We start from the raw sequence: 16,704 nt of genomic DNA, 5'->3' as shown, positions 1-16,704 counted from the left end.
AGAGCGTTTTCATTTATAAAAATCATTCCTTTTATAGACTCAAGTCATAATCCCCTGGGAGCTTCCAACATTTAAACAACTTGAAAAGAATGGGAATAGCAAAATTACAGGCTCATGCTATCATTAGGCGCCAGCTAAACTTAACACAATGTGAATTACTACAGCCCAAACAAGGGTAGGCAAGAGAACCTAAACAATACGTTCATCTACTGTCAGTATGCATACAAAATTCTACATCTACATAAGAGGAAGGAATTTTATACAAAAGAATCAAATGCTGACTGTATAATCTTACATTCAGTAGCACTTAGGAAGTCATATACATTGCACACACAGAAAATGCATATCCTTTAGGAATCAATCAGATATCTAAATTTGCTTCTATATATTACAATGGAAGGACACATGGCTTTTATGGTAAATTCTCAGCACTTTCAGTATTTGCCCATATATGAAAAACTGCACTGCCTGGAGTTCATTTCATTTTCAAACTAAACATTAGGAACATGAACACAGTTGTCGTCCAAAAGACATTCTTTGAACTGTCTCCCACGACCCACTTGCTACTCTGTGTTCCACTCTGTGTTCCACTCTGAAAGAACATTTTGCACTCATTTCATTGGCAAAGGACCAGCTGACCTTTAGTTAGGAAAGGGTTTTTTTAATAAGAAGGTACAAATATGTAATATATGCCACCAAATTTAGTATGTATAATTTATTCAAGCACAGAATGTAGGCTTCTACACCGGATTGTTTAATTTTCTCTCTCTCCTCTACTGTGATCTATAGATATATAAACTTATTTTACATAAAACCAAAAATTTCTTAAAGATGAATGAATCAGGGAGCATATGCAAACCATAATATACACGGATGGGTGTGCAAATCTAGCCTGCATTCTCTTTTATATACACTGTAAAGGAGCGAATGAAGAGATTCAGAACAGAAAAGTATTTTACAGTTGACATAGCTGACCTGACTTTTAAAACATTTAGTTTTGTTATCTTGCAGCACCAAAATAAGATGTTGAATTAGGGCTGCCAACTTCCAGGTGGAGCCTGGGGATCTGCTATTACAACTGATCTCCAGACAATAGATATTAGTTCCCCAGGAGAAAATGGCTGCTTTGGAGGGTGGACCATATAGTTCTTTACCCTGCTGAGGTCCCTCCCCTCCCCAAACCCCATCCTCCCCCAGCTCCACCCCCAAAATCTCCAGGTATTTTCCAACCCAGAGATGGCAACCCTATAAATTACTGACCATTCTCTAACGGTATACAATACAGAGGATTTCTAGTCAATTTCATTAATTGATGAAAAACAATATTCTAAAGCATTTTTACAAATAAAAATTTCCTTACTTAGAATGACTGCATTTCACTAAGCAAACAAAGAAACATTTTTGGACCGCCTAAGCAGCAGAACTTGACTTTTTGGATTCCATTCAAAAATATCCCTCTTGATATCTGTCTTGGGGAAGTTTCAGAGTTATGGAAATGTACTGTTTCTTGAGTTATCCAACAATGATAAGTAGACAATAAGACACCCCTTTTTCCCAAAAAACATACGAATCCCTTTTATATTCCACTGGAAGATATTAAACAAAAAAGTTCCTTAAATGTTATTAATTCATCAGCATGCATTCAACTAATTAAAGATGTGTACACACATACACAGGCATGTTTTTCCTTTCACGTATCATTGAAGGAAACAGGTCTTATTCAATCACTGTCCATATTTAGTTAACTATGAAATCTGAGTAATTCACTGAATGGCCATTTGTATGTTTCCTGGATTTGTATGTTTCCTGTATGTTTCCTGGATGCATTTTTTTAATAAGCTGGTTGACACCTTTACTAAACATAACTGAGGCAGGTGGAGAAGGATGACTTCCCACAATGAAATAAGAAAAATGAAAATTACTGTTAGTGAATTAACTTGCTGCTGGGGTAGCGGTGACATCACCATGAAGACATGACAGATTTTGTCATCTCATGTCAAAAAACTAACGGCAAGTTTCATTAGCAAACCATACTGTTATGTCTATGCCTACTGTAACCATATCGTAAAACAATAAAACGAGTATGAAACATGCGTCAGTTTTCCAAAGCAGTTTGGTACTAACAATTTTAAGGCAACTTTACATTTCGGATGCTTTAGAAAATATTTGCTGCCCAGAATTTTATACTAATTCTATGATATTTGGCACGGAAAACTCAGCAGCACATCATCAGTGGGTATGGAACTCAGGAGATAACCCCAAGGTTCTGCATCACTTTTATTTTTATGGCTGGGGGGAGAGTGGGGGGAGCTCCTTTGGGAAGACTTTGTAATTTGAACTTACAAACACAACACCACAGAACAGCTTTTATAGCTATGGCCTGGAGCCAAATATTGTGGGCATTATATATCCTGACATTCCATGGGTTTCAATCTAACATCTGTGGAATGTTGGCACTACGAAACCATTCAGCAAGATTGAAGAGATAAAATGCAGTCTCATTTTCTTCTACCTGCCAGGAATAAGATCACAAAAAATGTCAAACTACTTGTTATTGTGTCCTGAAAGCTCCTCCTCTCAAAGAAATATAAGCTCCTCTTATATTTTCCCTATACACTCTTTCAACCGTCTAGCAAAAAGAAAATATAAGCTTTTCCATTCTTGAAAGAGTTTTTAAAAATAATCTGCATACACAGTATGATCTGGATTCATCTCTAAGATTAGAAAACATTTCAAAGTGTTGTGAAGAGACAAAACGGACTCATCATGAATATGAGTGACTAACCTATTGAAAGCATGGTGAATATCCATGAGTGACTAACCTATTGAAAGCATGGTGAATATCCTCTTAGTATTATGGATTCAGGGAACGGTTATCTACTAACACAAATTCCTCTTTAAAATGGTCATATATTAGTATAGAGTAGCAAGGTTCCAAGAACTTTTATCAAGGCATGATCGTGTGCAGTTGCTTTTGTTATCACATGTTGCATCTAGCAATAGGCATATTTTTCTAATCAAATTTATATCAGCTGCCTCAGAAGCTTCCCCAGAAGCTTGAACCTCTCTAGTTGTAAAGTTCCAATCCACCACAATCCCTCCAAAGCCTTAAAGAGCAACTCACTTTGCTGGGTTATACATGCTTGATCTATTTGCTGCTATTAACTTTTCAGTATAGACAGAATCTCTTCCTCTTGTAACAATGTGAACTGAAGCTATCATATTTTGGTCACATTATGAGAAGACAAGAGTCACTAGAAAAGACAGTCATGCTAGGAAAGGTTGAGGACAGCAGGAAAAGAGGAAGACCCAACAAGAGATGGATTGACTCAATAAAGGAAGCCACAGCCCTCAATTTGCAAGATCTGAGCAAGGCTGTCAAAGACAGGACATTTTGGAGGACACTGATTCATAGGGTCACCATGAGTTGGAAGCGACTTGACGGCACTTAACACACACATAAGCCAGTGTGGTGTAGTGGATAAGAGCAGCAGACTCTAATCTGGCGAACCAGGTTTGATTCCCCACTCCTCCACAGGAAGCCTGCTGGGTTACCCTAGCCCAGGGGTCGGCAAACTCATTAGTCAAAAGAGCCAAATATCAACAGTACAACAATTGAGATTTCTTTTGAGAGCCAAATTTCTTAAACTTAAACTATATAGGTAGGTACACTGTTTATTAACTTAATAAACTTTAATTAAAGTTTTAAGTCTTAATTAAACTATAGGTACACTGGGGGGAGATGCTAGGGTTGCCAGGTCTCCTGCCACCACCTGGAGGTTGGCAACCCTAGTAGAGGAAGGGAGGTGGGAGGGATGGAGAAAGGAAGGAAGGAACTGGGAAAGGAAAGAGAATGAAGGAACTGGGAAAGGAAAGAGAATGAAGGAACTGGGGAAGGAAGGATGAAAGGGAGGATGGAAGGATGGAAGGATGGAAGGAAGGAAGGAAGGAAGGAAGGAAGGAAGGAAGGAAGGAAGGAAGGAAGAAAGAAAGAAAGAAAGAAAGAAAGAAAGAAAGAAAGAAAGAAAGAAAGAAAGAAAGAAAGAAAGAAAGAAAGAAAGAAAGAAAGAAAGAAAGAAAGAAAGAAAGAAAGAGTGGGGGAGGGACAGAAAGAAAGAAAGAGGAAGGAAGGAACTGGGAAAGGAAAGAGAAGGAAGGAAATGGGGAAGAAAGGATGGAAGGAAGAAAGAAAGAAGAGGGGGGAGAAGGGAGAGGGGAGGGGGAGTCCAGCGGGGGATGGCAGGCCTTTCTCTGGCAGACGCGCGGCTGTTGAGGGGCCGCCTGACCCTCCGCGAGTGCCCTGAGGAGGAGGCGGGTGAAAACGGCCGGGGGAGAGGCACCTGAGGAGGAGGACGATGGTGGCGGCAGCCTGGAGCTGGACTTTTGGGAGCCACCTGAGGGGGACGAGGAGGAGGAAGGTGGCGAGGAGGAGCTGCTGCTGGAGCCTGGAGGAGGAGGCCCGGCCTCGTTGCTGCTGGCCTCCCCGCCGCCTGTCAGCTGTTGCGGGGCAAGAGGGAGGGAAGAGGAAGAAGCCAGCCGCGTGCGTGCGTGGCAGGAAGCCTTCAGCCCTGCTGATGCACGTGCACGGTGGGGGGGAAGGTGTTGTGTTGGCGCTCTTCCCTGCTGCCCCCCTCAAAGGCCCCCGCCAGTGGCAGCGGCACCGAGCCCAGCCCGGGGGATGACAGCGGGGGCGGCGAGGCCAGCGGCAATGAGGCCGGGCCTCCATGCTCCAGCAGCAGCTCCTCCTCGCCGCCTTCCTCCTCCTCAATCCCCTTAGGCAGCTCCCAGGCCTTCGAGGGGGGCAGTTGCACACCTGAATGATCCCTGCATGCCAGGCAGAAGGCTCCGGTGGGGTTTGGTGGGGCGCATTCAAACCTGGCCTGCAAGCTGAAAAAGGCGGCCTGCCGGGGATGAAACGCTTTCCCGCTGGGCCCCGGGCCTTCCCCCCGTTCCCCTCCATGGCTTGCCGGAAGCCTTGCGCGGGGCCAAGTCGGAGCCTGCCGGGGGCTTCCCTCCTCACGGGCGAGACGGCGAGCAGGCCAAGGGCTGCCTTCGGAGGGGGGGAGGGGCGCGTCGCCAACGCCGCCGCTCAGGGAGGGAGCTTGCAAGGCACGCCGGACCTCCCTCGCCTCTCCCCAGCCAGCCTGCCTGCAAAAGCCGCTGAAGGGCACGTGGAGAGAGCAGGAGGAGGCCGCCGGGCTGGGGGTTGTAGCCTCGGCGTCTCGCCTGCCAACCGGCGATGTGGAACAATACACAGCAGGAGGGAGGCCAGGCCTTCTTCCTCCTGCCGGCCTGCGTCAGTGTGCTGGATGGGCCGGTTCAGGAGGGCGGTGGCGGCTCCAGGGCAAGCATGCTCATCGCCGGGTAACCTTCAACTAAGGACAAGCTATGGGGCGGGGAGGGGGGTTGAGAGAGTGTTTTGGGGCGGTGGAAAGAGGAGATGCCTCCCTTGGGTCACCCTGGCAACTGCGGCCCACCTGCGCCACGTCTCCCGTCGACCGACTGACACACCCCGCGCATGCCTGCCGCCCGCACGTGGAAAGAGCCGCACTCAAGGGCTCAAAGAGCCGCATGCGGCTCGGGAGCCGCACTTTTGCGACCTATGCCCTAGCCAGACAAAGTTCTCTCAGAACTCCTTCAGCCCCACCAACCTCACAAGGTGCCTGTTGTGGGGAGAGGAAGGGAATGTGATTGTAAGTTGCTCTGAGACTCCTTAAAATAGAGAAAAGCAGGGTATAAAAACCTACTCTTCTTCTAGGCCCCTATTAAAGGGCCAGGACATTTTTCTTCAGGCAGTTGGTAACCCTACTTATGTCACCTGCAGGTTTTGTCTCACTGTTCTGTATCACTTTGGCAGGTACTCCCTTTCCTATGACCCCCCAGAAGCCACAAAGCCATCCACAGCCTTAATAGAATTCTTTCCTTCTAGTGCTTCTTTTCTCCTCTGGGTGGATTTCAGCAGCAGAGCACCCTTCTCACTTTGCCAAAAGTAACTGAGCTGGAATTTCTAGCAATTTGCCCTCATTTTGCTGCTTCTAACAACTAAGATAATTTGATCACTAAGCAGTTGGTAAGATTTCATATCTGACCCAGTATTCACAGATCAGTTAGAAAACTTGGATTGATTCATTCTGCTTTGTAAGGAAAATGTGTCAATATAGTCCATTCCCCCCCTTGATACACACAGCTCCTCAAAGTTACTTATCACAATATCGTTTAGACTTTGCTTCTACTGTTAGCGAAAAATTATTAAACAAAATCTTGAGACCTTGAAATATTCAAGGAAACATTATCTTTCTCTAATCTTGCACCTTCATCTGCATGGAAGAACCACAGCTGTGAAATTAAATCTTCTACAGTTGTAACATTTCCCATGAAAACTGAATGGGCATAGAACCCTAGGCCTGGTTTTTAAGGCTAAATTTCATGTGATGCTAAACGTCTGTGACTGCATCTTCATTCAGTTTCATTATGGCTCAAGTAGCGAACAGAGGGGAGGGTGTCCAAATTTGACTGAAGAACTGGTGCATCTAATAAATCAAACACACTGTAAAACAATCCAGTATTAAATACAGATTAATGAAAGTAGGGCAATGGATGATGTGTCACAAAGGTGCCAGGTGAGTTAGGACTGCCAGGCCCACAGAAAGCAAAAATATATTTTAAGAGTGGATTGTTACTATATCACTTGCTTGTGATGAGACACCAGTGTGCTACTACATCAATGAGCTCCATGTTCCCTCTTACCATCACTAATTTTGAATGACTACAACAGAGCAGCCCTATTCCTTGCCTGCCCAATCCCTACCCATGTTGCTCTATCCAGTATAAGCAGTTGTGAAATAATATCCCACTTCATTAGATGAAGGAAGTATTGTCCTCAATTCACATATTTGAGAAAGTGGGACAGAGCTACAAACATTTATACTATAACAAGTTGTCAGCCTTTAAAGTACCACAAGACTCTACAGTGTTTTTGTTCCGGCATCTTCAACTTACAAAACTACCCATCTGAGACGAACCAACTTACAAAAACTACCCATCTGAGATTTCTAGAACATGAACTGGTCCGTCTCCATATCCAGCTATGCTGTTTCAAATACAGCTAACAGTTCTAGCAGCCAGATTCTATGGCCATTTCTCTCTAGGTTGATGGAAGAACAAGAACAGAGATAGGCCTAAATTCTCTCTTTGAGAATAAAGCAGCAGTAATCTCCCCAGGCTAGCCTGATCTCGTCAGATCTCAGAAGCTAAGCAGGGTCAGCCCTGGCTACTATTTGGATGGGAGACCACCAAGGAATACCAGGGTTGCTGTGCAGAGGAAGGCACTGGCAAACTACTTCTGTTAGTCTCTTGCCATGAAAACCCCAAAAAGGGGTCACCATAAGTCGGCTGCGACTTGACGGCACTTTACACACACACAATCTCCAATGATACTGATCAGTAGCTATATTTTAGGGAAGATGAAAAGGGAAAAGATGTCTTGCAAAGGGTTCAGCTGGATGAATAAGAAACTTTGGAGGAGCAAAAACTAAAAGGTAAAAACACAAGATAGAACAGACAGAATGCACTGTATCAGGCTTTATCTTCAGATGTTATGTCCATGCAAATGGGAAGCCCTAACAGGAGGGCACCACTGCTGCAGTGCTCCTGATTTGCTCTTTCAACTTTGCATATGAATTGGGCAATGTGTGGATTATCCATCTACAAACAGCTTCCATACGTGAACCAGAATGGAAGCTGTACGTGCATGGGGAAATCCATGCTTTGCCCAATTCACCCAAAATGGGGACTGCACTTATCGGGTATGTCATTCGGATTGCATGATTCCAATTCTTGCAGTTGGTGGACTGCCAGTGTGCAGGGATGTATCTGGGCTATTGTTACAAGCAAAGTTGCTTATTTTAAACGACGGTAAGCAACCAAAGTTGACTGTCAATGTACTTTAAAAAATATTCTTCCATTTAACACAAAACATTGAGACCTTACCATTATTTCTCTTTGTTCTTCTAGATTTTTTAGAAAGTTAGAAAATTCATGGAGGGATGCATCTGTAACAGGAATAAGCATTAGATTATAGCACATCATGAAGAACAGTGAAGAACACAAATTTTAGATGAATAACATATTCATTGTTACTATACGTACATACCTATGCATCGCTCATCATCTGTTTCTGCATCACCAATAAATTCAAATTTAAACTCTCTCAGGGAGTGAGCGAACTTCCTTTGGGCAGCTGCAAGGTCTATTAAAAAACACAAAATCACAATGAGAATCTGCAACAGTTCAACTGCAATACTTGGGAGCGCATTGATTTTGATAAAAGTATTGTTTCATACATTAGGGAACATGAACACAGTTGGTATGATCCTGATAACCACTTCCAATGTTCACAAACAAGTGTGCACAATCAGGGTCACTTAACACAAATTATGCATTAAATTACCCAGGAATCCAGAGTATGCACTCTTTCTTCATGAACAATGGATCACTCCGAATCTAAGGGGGGAAAATATAGCTCACACAAAACTAAGATCAGCTCACACCCAATTTAAATCACAAAGAAAAAAGACATTAAATCACTGATTGAAATAAGATTCTGCTTTGTATTGTCGATACACCAACAGCAAAGTTGGCCAAATCTGAAGATACTTAAATCCGGTGACTGGAGCTGTGAACGGACAAGACAGCTCTTTCCACAAACCTAAAAAATGCCCCAATTTGCAGAAAAATGTGAAATCTAAAAGGTGAATAAAACCAAAATGATGAAAGAAGTGCATATAGCTTTAAGCAACAGATTCCCTCAGTGGTCACTGCTAGGCCACTAAAAAAAAAAAAAAAAAACCAAGAAAAACCCACACACAAAAGGGAAAGCTGAAGACAGAGGAGCAGATAAACATATATTAGCTGTTGGGTGGGAAGGAAAGAGGGAAGCAGAACAAGGGAAGAACATATTCACTTGGAATATGGGGAAATAATCAAGTCCAAGAAAAGCTAAATTCAAAAGGCCTCATGTTAAGAGTTATTTATAGTTCAACAGGACACAGCTAAAAGGGAGAGGCTTTAGAAGTTATGCAGACACAAACATTTTAATCTTGTCTGGAAGTCAGGAGACAATTGGAATTACCATCTCATCTTCAAACATGGTGACTACAGTAGTGACAAAACTATTCAAGAGTAACTACAGGTAAACTCCTGAAGAATCCTTCTGGCTATTTAGCTTCCTCCCCCTATGTGATTTAATATAACTTTAAACTGTTAAAAATTATATTGTTGAGCAGACAGTCTCTCAACAAAGAAAGCCAGATATTTTAACTGAAAGCCAAGATTCTGCCAGACCATCATATTCCACAGTACAGGGTCAGATTCCATGTTGCCATGGCAATTACACCCATACAAATTTTCTACCCACTGAAAACAACTGAAGCCTAGCTGCAGTAGTTTTTATGAATTCATCACTTAAAAACTCAAAGGCCTTCAATAGGGAAGCACAAACTCTGCAATGTATGTTAGGCAAATCATACTAGACAAATACATTTAGCTTGACTAACACAGGAGGCATTCACTTACTAAGAAAATCTACCTGCTAGTTTATTTATCTATAGCACTATTTATAAAAGTTATTCAAACAGGAAGGAAAGGGAATTGTGGGATCTAGTGCAGCCAACTGAAAATACATTATGAACAGAGAAAAGTAGAATGTTTCCACTTATTCTTACTAGCAGGATAGGAAAACAGCAATAAGAACAAAGGTGGCACTTCCTAAAAACCACTGCTAAGGGAACCAGAAGAAACATTTCTCGGAACTTTCCACATATTAGTTCTAACCACTTAAGTCTAACAATAGTACCAAACAATGAGAGCAATACCCCAGTCACTTCTGGCTAAGACCAAATTATAGCCAAAAAAAGAGAGGAGATAGAACAATACAGATAGTACAAGAGCAGGGACAAAGAGAAAATAAGAACATGTATTACAAGTGATAAATACACATACAAAGGTAAAGCCCTTATACAAAAATATATTAAAATAGACAAAATCTGTTTGATAAATGCATTCATTATAACAAGAATTGTTTATGTATTCATGCTGAATCTTTCTCAGATCTATGGATTTCACATTTATCTACCACTTAAAATACAAGTTTATCATTTTCCCTTGCTCTTTTAATGGCCAAATCACACATTTCACGGAATATCAGTGACTGAATTCTCAATGTTTCCTCTAAGAAATAACTGCTCAGGACCCATGGGTCATAGGAGCAAAGAAGGAAAGGAAAGGTTTTGTTATTTCAAAGCAGAAGGAGTGCAAAATTTCTTCCAAGTGTGTTGCTGGCAAAGAAGGTGTTTAATCTTTTCTCCCTATGATGCTTTCCCTGATTTCAGTCACACTCTAAAACTTCTGTTAACCCCAGAAAGGAGGGAAAGAGACCTAGATTTTTTCCCTAGAAAGGCAAACTATAACTGGGAACTATGGTACAGAACAAAAGGTCAAACATACCCTCTCCCATTGATAAATAATTTCAAAGCCTCATATTGGGTACTTTCAAATATAAATAAAGTTACCTGACATACAATCAGATCTCCCATGGAATGTGTAGTTTAGCCCTAATGATACATAACCTGTAGTTTGCCAGAACTTATTAAGTAGACCGGAAATCAGCTGGAGAAAAGAAGTTTATATTTACTATAACTTTGTATGTGTACCTAGTACAAGTACAGCAACAGTTAAGAAATTAAATACAAATTATATACCTGGATGATTCTCTAACCTGAATGTCAGTGTAATTAATATTCAATTGGAAATTGTTGATTTTAACCTGTAGATTTATTCTAGTATTGCTGATCATCAAACAACACTTAGTAAATGTTGAGTGCTGTTATAAGAGCCCCGTGGCGCAGAGTGGTAAGCTGCAGTACTGCAGTCTAAGCTCTGCTCATGACCTGAGTTCGATCCCAACGGAAGTTGGTTTCAGGTAGCCGGCTCCAGGTTGACTCAGCCTTCCATCCTTCTGAGGTCGGTAAAACGAGTACCCAGCTTGCTGGGGGTAAAGGGAAGATAACTGGGGAAGGCATTGGCAAACCACTCTGTAAAACAGTCTGCCTAGTAAAAGTCGGGATGTGACATCACCCCATGGGACAGGAATGACTCGGTGCTTGCACAGGGGACCTTTACCTTTTTAAGTGCTGTTATCCATTTTCATGTTCTTCATACAGACAACTGGCCCAACCCAACTGTTGTCTATCTTAACCCACCAATATGGCTACTACAACATTCACGAGTGGCTATACCATTACAAAGAACCAGACTCAGCAGACAGTCATTTGAGCACAAATACAACAAGAAGCAAATTTATTTTTTATAAACACAATTATATACCCACGGATTTCACCCGTCATAAATCCCTGCAGCAGTATGTAACTATATAAGGTTTACATAAAATCTAATTTTTATGTATATTGAACATTACCTGTAGCACCCTCCCCACGCTTACTTCCTCTGAATGGCAGCTAGAGCCTTGAACAAAGAAATGAAGAAATACATATGGGGAGGTTTTTCCCAGAGCATAATTCTAGCACCCTTCTTGTTAGCACAAGAGTAACTGCTTTTACCTCTTATCATCCTGCATTCCACACAGAGAAGATGCAATAGAACAAGGGGACAAGGGTAAAGAGAACCCAATTTCAAAAGAAAACAAGCCAGAGTTTCTAACTATACACCACATTTTACAAGTATTCCAGTTAGCACATACAACTCCTTATAAAGAAATGAGACACAATTGGCTGGTTGTCAACATCAGGCAAAATTTTCATCTCTCCTCTAACTCTTTTTCAGGAGCAAGTTGAGACAAGAGATTTCCCAAACAAAAGGAGGGAGATGGGGGCAACTTCTCAAGCTTCCGAGGATCAAACCCAATAAAACATTTGTCCCAGAGCCAGTAACAGCTTGCACTGGTTACAGTGGAAGGTAAGAAAAGGTGAGATCCAGCTATACCTGGATCGGGCAAACAGTATTCGTTGAATGGTTCCAATGATCCCAGGAGGAACCATCCACTACGAGTACTCATCTGTTAGGAAAGTCACAGAATTTCCTGTGCTCTACATGTGGGAAAAGGGTATTGCAATAGAATCATGGGGGCTTTAGGTAATAAACAAAACAGCAACACAAAAGAGGAAAAATTAGCAAAAAGGGGAGAAATCCTTGTTACAGTAACCTAAACAAACCCTTAGTTGCTACCATAGCAAATCATATTTAGGATTAAGCATTAATGTATGCTTTCTGCACTAAGATAAAAGTGTTCAAACCTAGTTTTTTTTCTGGGTGCAGTTTTTATTCAGCTTTCCCCTCTTTCTCTTCCTGCATGATTTTAAAAAAATAAAACTGATATAATTTCTTGACAGAGTTAATTTCTGCCAATTTGCTCATAATTATAAGTATACCTATGTTGTTTCATAAGGGCAGAAACTAACAAAGTAAATTACTAAGCTGGTAATAGTATGAGTCTTATTACAACCTAGCCTCCTAGAATGAAACAGACAGCACATTTTCTAGAGAAGTTACCCATAATTAAGATTTTACCACACAAGGTCAAGCACAGAATTGTCCACAGAATTCCATAAGCATAGATATACAAAGCATAGGTATACATGTATTTTCAGCTCAGTAAAACAATAGGGCTGCAATTTTAAACATACTGACTTGACAGTAAGTCCAACTGATCTCTTCATACTGTAAACTTTTTTAATACTGTAGTAATCCTACCTAGGCTGTACTCTACAAACCAGTCTCACATGTGCTTGCTGAATTCTAAGGTAGTCTTCTCAAGCAATGCCCAAGTATGTAATCTGTGCAGTTCACTGCATTCTTCCCATGAAATTAAGACTGCATATTTCAATTCATAGAAGCATAAAACAGTCTATAACTGTAGAAAACAGTGATGTCTCTGTGTGTGTGTGTGTGTGTTTAAGTCCCATCAAGTCTCTTCCGACTTATGGCGACCCTATGAATTAATTACCTCTAAAATTTCTTATCATTAACAGCCTTGCCCAGGTTGATGAGCTTCCCAAACCAATAATCCAAACAATACAAAAAACAAAAATCTGTAAGACTGGCATAAAACAGTACAAAGGAACCTAGTACCATGATTTTTAACACAGCTGAGGAAATGAAGACTTGACAGTAAGTACAGGTTCCCGCCTGAACGGGAGCCATTTTGCTGCCCCGGGTGGAGGAGGAAGCCGAAAGTGTGGAGGGGGGAGGGAGATCGGGCCGGCTGGGCTGACATGTGCGTTTGCGCGCACAAGTGAGGCTCGTGCCTGGCCCGGTCTGCCCAGTAACAGCCTCCTCATTGGTTAGAGCCGGGAGGCTCTGAACCAATTAGGTCGGAGGGCGGGAGCTGGGAGCTAGCCCCGCCCCAAAAGTATATATGGGGGAGCGGGGCCCACCCCAGCTCACTCCGTCTTTCTTGCGAACCCACTTGCGCCCACTCTAATTTAGTTGCTTTAATTAATGTCACAACTTGGGGCGGTTTGGCATGGTGATGTGTCACGTTGGGGGAAGCGCATGGAAATGGGGTCGCTTCCCAGGTTCGGGAATCCCAGTTTGGGGTTTTAGGAGAGGCTTCCAGGACATGTCCTTGTGGCAAGGCAGGTTGTCCACCTCTTCCCATATGGTGGGGGATAACACCCAGTGGCGTTCGTCCTGGTGTTTTCCTGGCACTGCCATCCCGGTTGCCCACAGCGGGAGCGCTGTGGGCAGGTGCTACGCCTTGGCCGTGGGGGGAACGGCCTTGGCACCCGACACATCACATATGCTGCGCCACAAGGGGTAGCAGCTGTTTGCCATTCCAAGTTGTGGCCCAATTTATTTCCAATTGTTTCCAATTATTACAGTTAAATATTAATAATGTTGTTGTTTAATAAAGTTGTTTTGTAATAAAATTGTTAACTATGAAAGTGTCCTTAACTTTATATAGAGCGTCGGCATTCCTTATCCAATAAACCCTGGGTCAGCAACAACGCTTATTTCACTGTAAAGACTTCTTATCTGTTCTATGTTTCAGAAATTGTTTAAAGTGTATTAAGTGCCTCACTCACAAGAGTGAGCTTAGCTTCAGCTGGGGAGGGTGGATTATAAATAAATAAATAAATAAATAAATAAATAAATAAGATTTGTAAGGCTGGTGAAGATCTTACATCTTTACTCTGATTCAGGGTGGGTCAGACCTCCCTTCCCATACATGTAAATGCCCCTCCCGCTCTCATTCTGTCACTCCTAACCACAGCTCACAATGTCTGTCCAATATGAACCATTTAATATCATGATTATTTAAGATGAGTAGCAATGTTAGTCTGAATCAGAAAAATTAAAAAATAAAACAGGAGTGCAGTGGCACCTTAAAAACAAACAAAATGTATTCCAGCATTTAAGTTTTCACGAGTCAGAATTCAGTTCAGAGAGCCAGCGGTTAGGAGCAGCGGACTAATCTAGAGAACTGGGTTAGTTTCTCCACTCCTACACATGAAGCCAGCTGGGTGACCTTGGGCTAGTCACAGTTTTCTTAGAGCTCTCTCAGTCTCAACTACCTCACAGGGTTTCTGTTGTGGGGAGAGGAAGGGAAGGTGATTGTAAGCCAGTTTGATTCTCCTTAAAAGGTAGAGAAGATCAGCATATAAAACCCAACTCTTCTTCTTCTGCTTCTTCCTCAGATGCACTGGAGTACAAGCCCATTTGGCCCCAGTTTATATGCACAAAAGGAAGGGGTGGGATTGCTATAAATAAAGGCCAGTTCAAAACAAGATCCAAGTTAAAGGTTAATCAGTTCTCTCAGTACGGGTGTGAGATTCTTTCAGGAATTGTTAGATAGCCAGAATATAAAACCTCGTGCAGTATGTCCCACCCTTCTCTTGCATATATAAAACTGGGTCTGATGGAGTAATACTGCACAGTGGCAGTTAACTATTTTGGCAGGTAAAACTCAAGTCAAGTGTCAAAAATGAGGCAGAACCACTCTAGTAAGCACTACAAAACATATCCAGGCCCTTGTGCCTAAAGTGGTATCTGCACTGGCTTTAATACATTGAGCTGGGGTGCAAGTGGTAGCACTATTCAGGAGAGGCAGGACTTCTGATCTGAGACAATGTTTTTTAACTATCGTTTGCAATTGGATTTTGCCATTTCTCACTGTAAATTCCAGCTGCAAAGTGCATTGAAAGTGGATTGAAAGTGCATTATTCAGCATGTGTGAAACTGGTTTGAGGCTCTCCAACTGGTGCAGGCTGTCTCTGCACAGGGAAAAGCCAGCTTCAAAGAACCTGAGCGATATAGCTTATCGGACTGCCCATAGCTGCTGATCCCATGTACAAGCCAAACCACCAGACAGAAGAGGGAGCAGCCCCGCCAAAAAATGCTTAAAGCTGCACAATTCATTTATTTTTAATATGATCGTTAAGCCTATATGGGCCAAAATATTATCTTCTCTTCTGCATTAATTACAACAAGGCATTAAAATAAATAGCAACAAAGTTACTAAGCAAAAATATGGTTGCAATTTTCAATTAATGCAATGTGGTTGCAATTTTCAATTAAACTCCAAATATATTTTAAAATCATGTATTCCTGCTTCAGAAAGTGTGGCTCCTAAATGGAACTGTTGTCAGTCATTGACACGTGTGGAATAAGAGCCAAAATATGCAACATGCAGTGAAGATACATTGATAAATAATCATGCCAGAACAAGCCCTCAGTATTTTTAGATTTACAGTTGGAAACCTATGACTCAGCTCCCCAACATTTACAACCTGATGGTCAATGTGCTCGTGCCAATAACAGCATCACTGACAGATGCTCTCACTGAAGATGCATGTACGCACACATTCCACGTGGAAAAAATATTATTGTATAAGCTATGAACCAGAGCCCGTTGTGCTAGATGCATGTAGATACACACAAGTACAAAATAGAAGAAGGAAAGAGGAGCAGAGCTACCGCAAAAGAGACCAAAAGGGCCTCCGTTATAAGACACTGACACATCATGTTGCATGGCACACTTGAAAACAATGTGCAGTCAAGAGAGTAAACAATCCAATCACCGTAATCACTGAAAAGAATGCATAAATCTGTAAGGAGAGACAATTACTTTCTGAAGTGACCTAACCATTTCCAGCCCCTACTACGCCAAAGTCTGGCCACATCTAATCTCAGTGTGAATCACATTTTTACCCTACCCTTCCTCCAAAAAGCTGTAAGTGATATACTCACAGAGGTGCTTGCTCAACAGCCAATTTGGTTTCCCATCTCTTTAACTAGTGCAACACCTTAAATGACTCCAATTTTGTTAATTTGAGTAATATGTTTTTCTTTTGCTCCCTTTTAATTCTGTTAATAATGGATAAACATTTGATTATATTACAGAGGAAGGATGCCATTTCTCTCTCTTCTTCTTTGGTCCCAGTAATCTTTGGTGCAACGTGTTGGCTGAGAGTGGTGCAGATGCGCCACAGAGGCTTCCCAGGGGAAATGCCCCCATAACAAACAGCGATGTTGGCTACACCACCGAACAAGTGGGTGTGGCAACACCACAGCTTGAGGGGGCATTCCTGGGTCCAAAGGGGTTAGGAAGCTGCCTGAAGGCAGCTCCGCCCCCAGCAATGCCCCGGGAATGTGCCCCATGCCAGCGCAGGCTCCCTCTTCTGGGATTTC

The 16,704-nt window shown here is 42.2% G+C and overlaps 1 protein-coding gene across 2 annotated transcripts in view; it reads right to left on the bottom strand.

The window, feature by feature from the left end:
- Positions 1–16,704, bottom strand: part of ARHGAP10 (Rho GTPase activating protein 10) — a 168,744-nt gene that overhangs the window by 113,805 nt on the left and 38,235 nt on the right. For both annotated transcript variants that reach the window (XM_056855461.1, XM_056855462.1), the window contains exons 2-3: positions 8,153–8,248; positions 7,990–8,051 (exon numbers count right to left, since the gene is read on the bottom strand). In XM_056855461.1, the coding sequence (XP_056711439.1) occupies positions 7,990–8,051; positions 8,153–8,248 (158 nt within the window). The remainder of the gene's footprint in view (positions 1–7,989; positions 8,052–8,152; positions 8,249–16,704) is intronic.

Source organism: Euleptes europaea, chromosome 9 (assembly GCF_029931775.1).
Source record: "Euleptes europaea isolate rEulEur1 chromosome 9, rEulEur1.hap1, whole genome shotgun sequence".
NCBI classification, from domain to species: domain Eukaryota; kingdom Metazoa; phylum Chordata; class Lepidosauria; order Squamata; family Sphaerodactylidae; genus Euleptes; species Euleptes europaea.
Note: the sequence above shows the minus strand (reverse complement) of the source record. Positions and strands in the feature narration are given on the sequence as shown.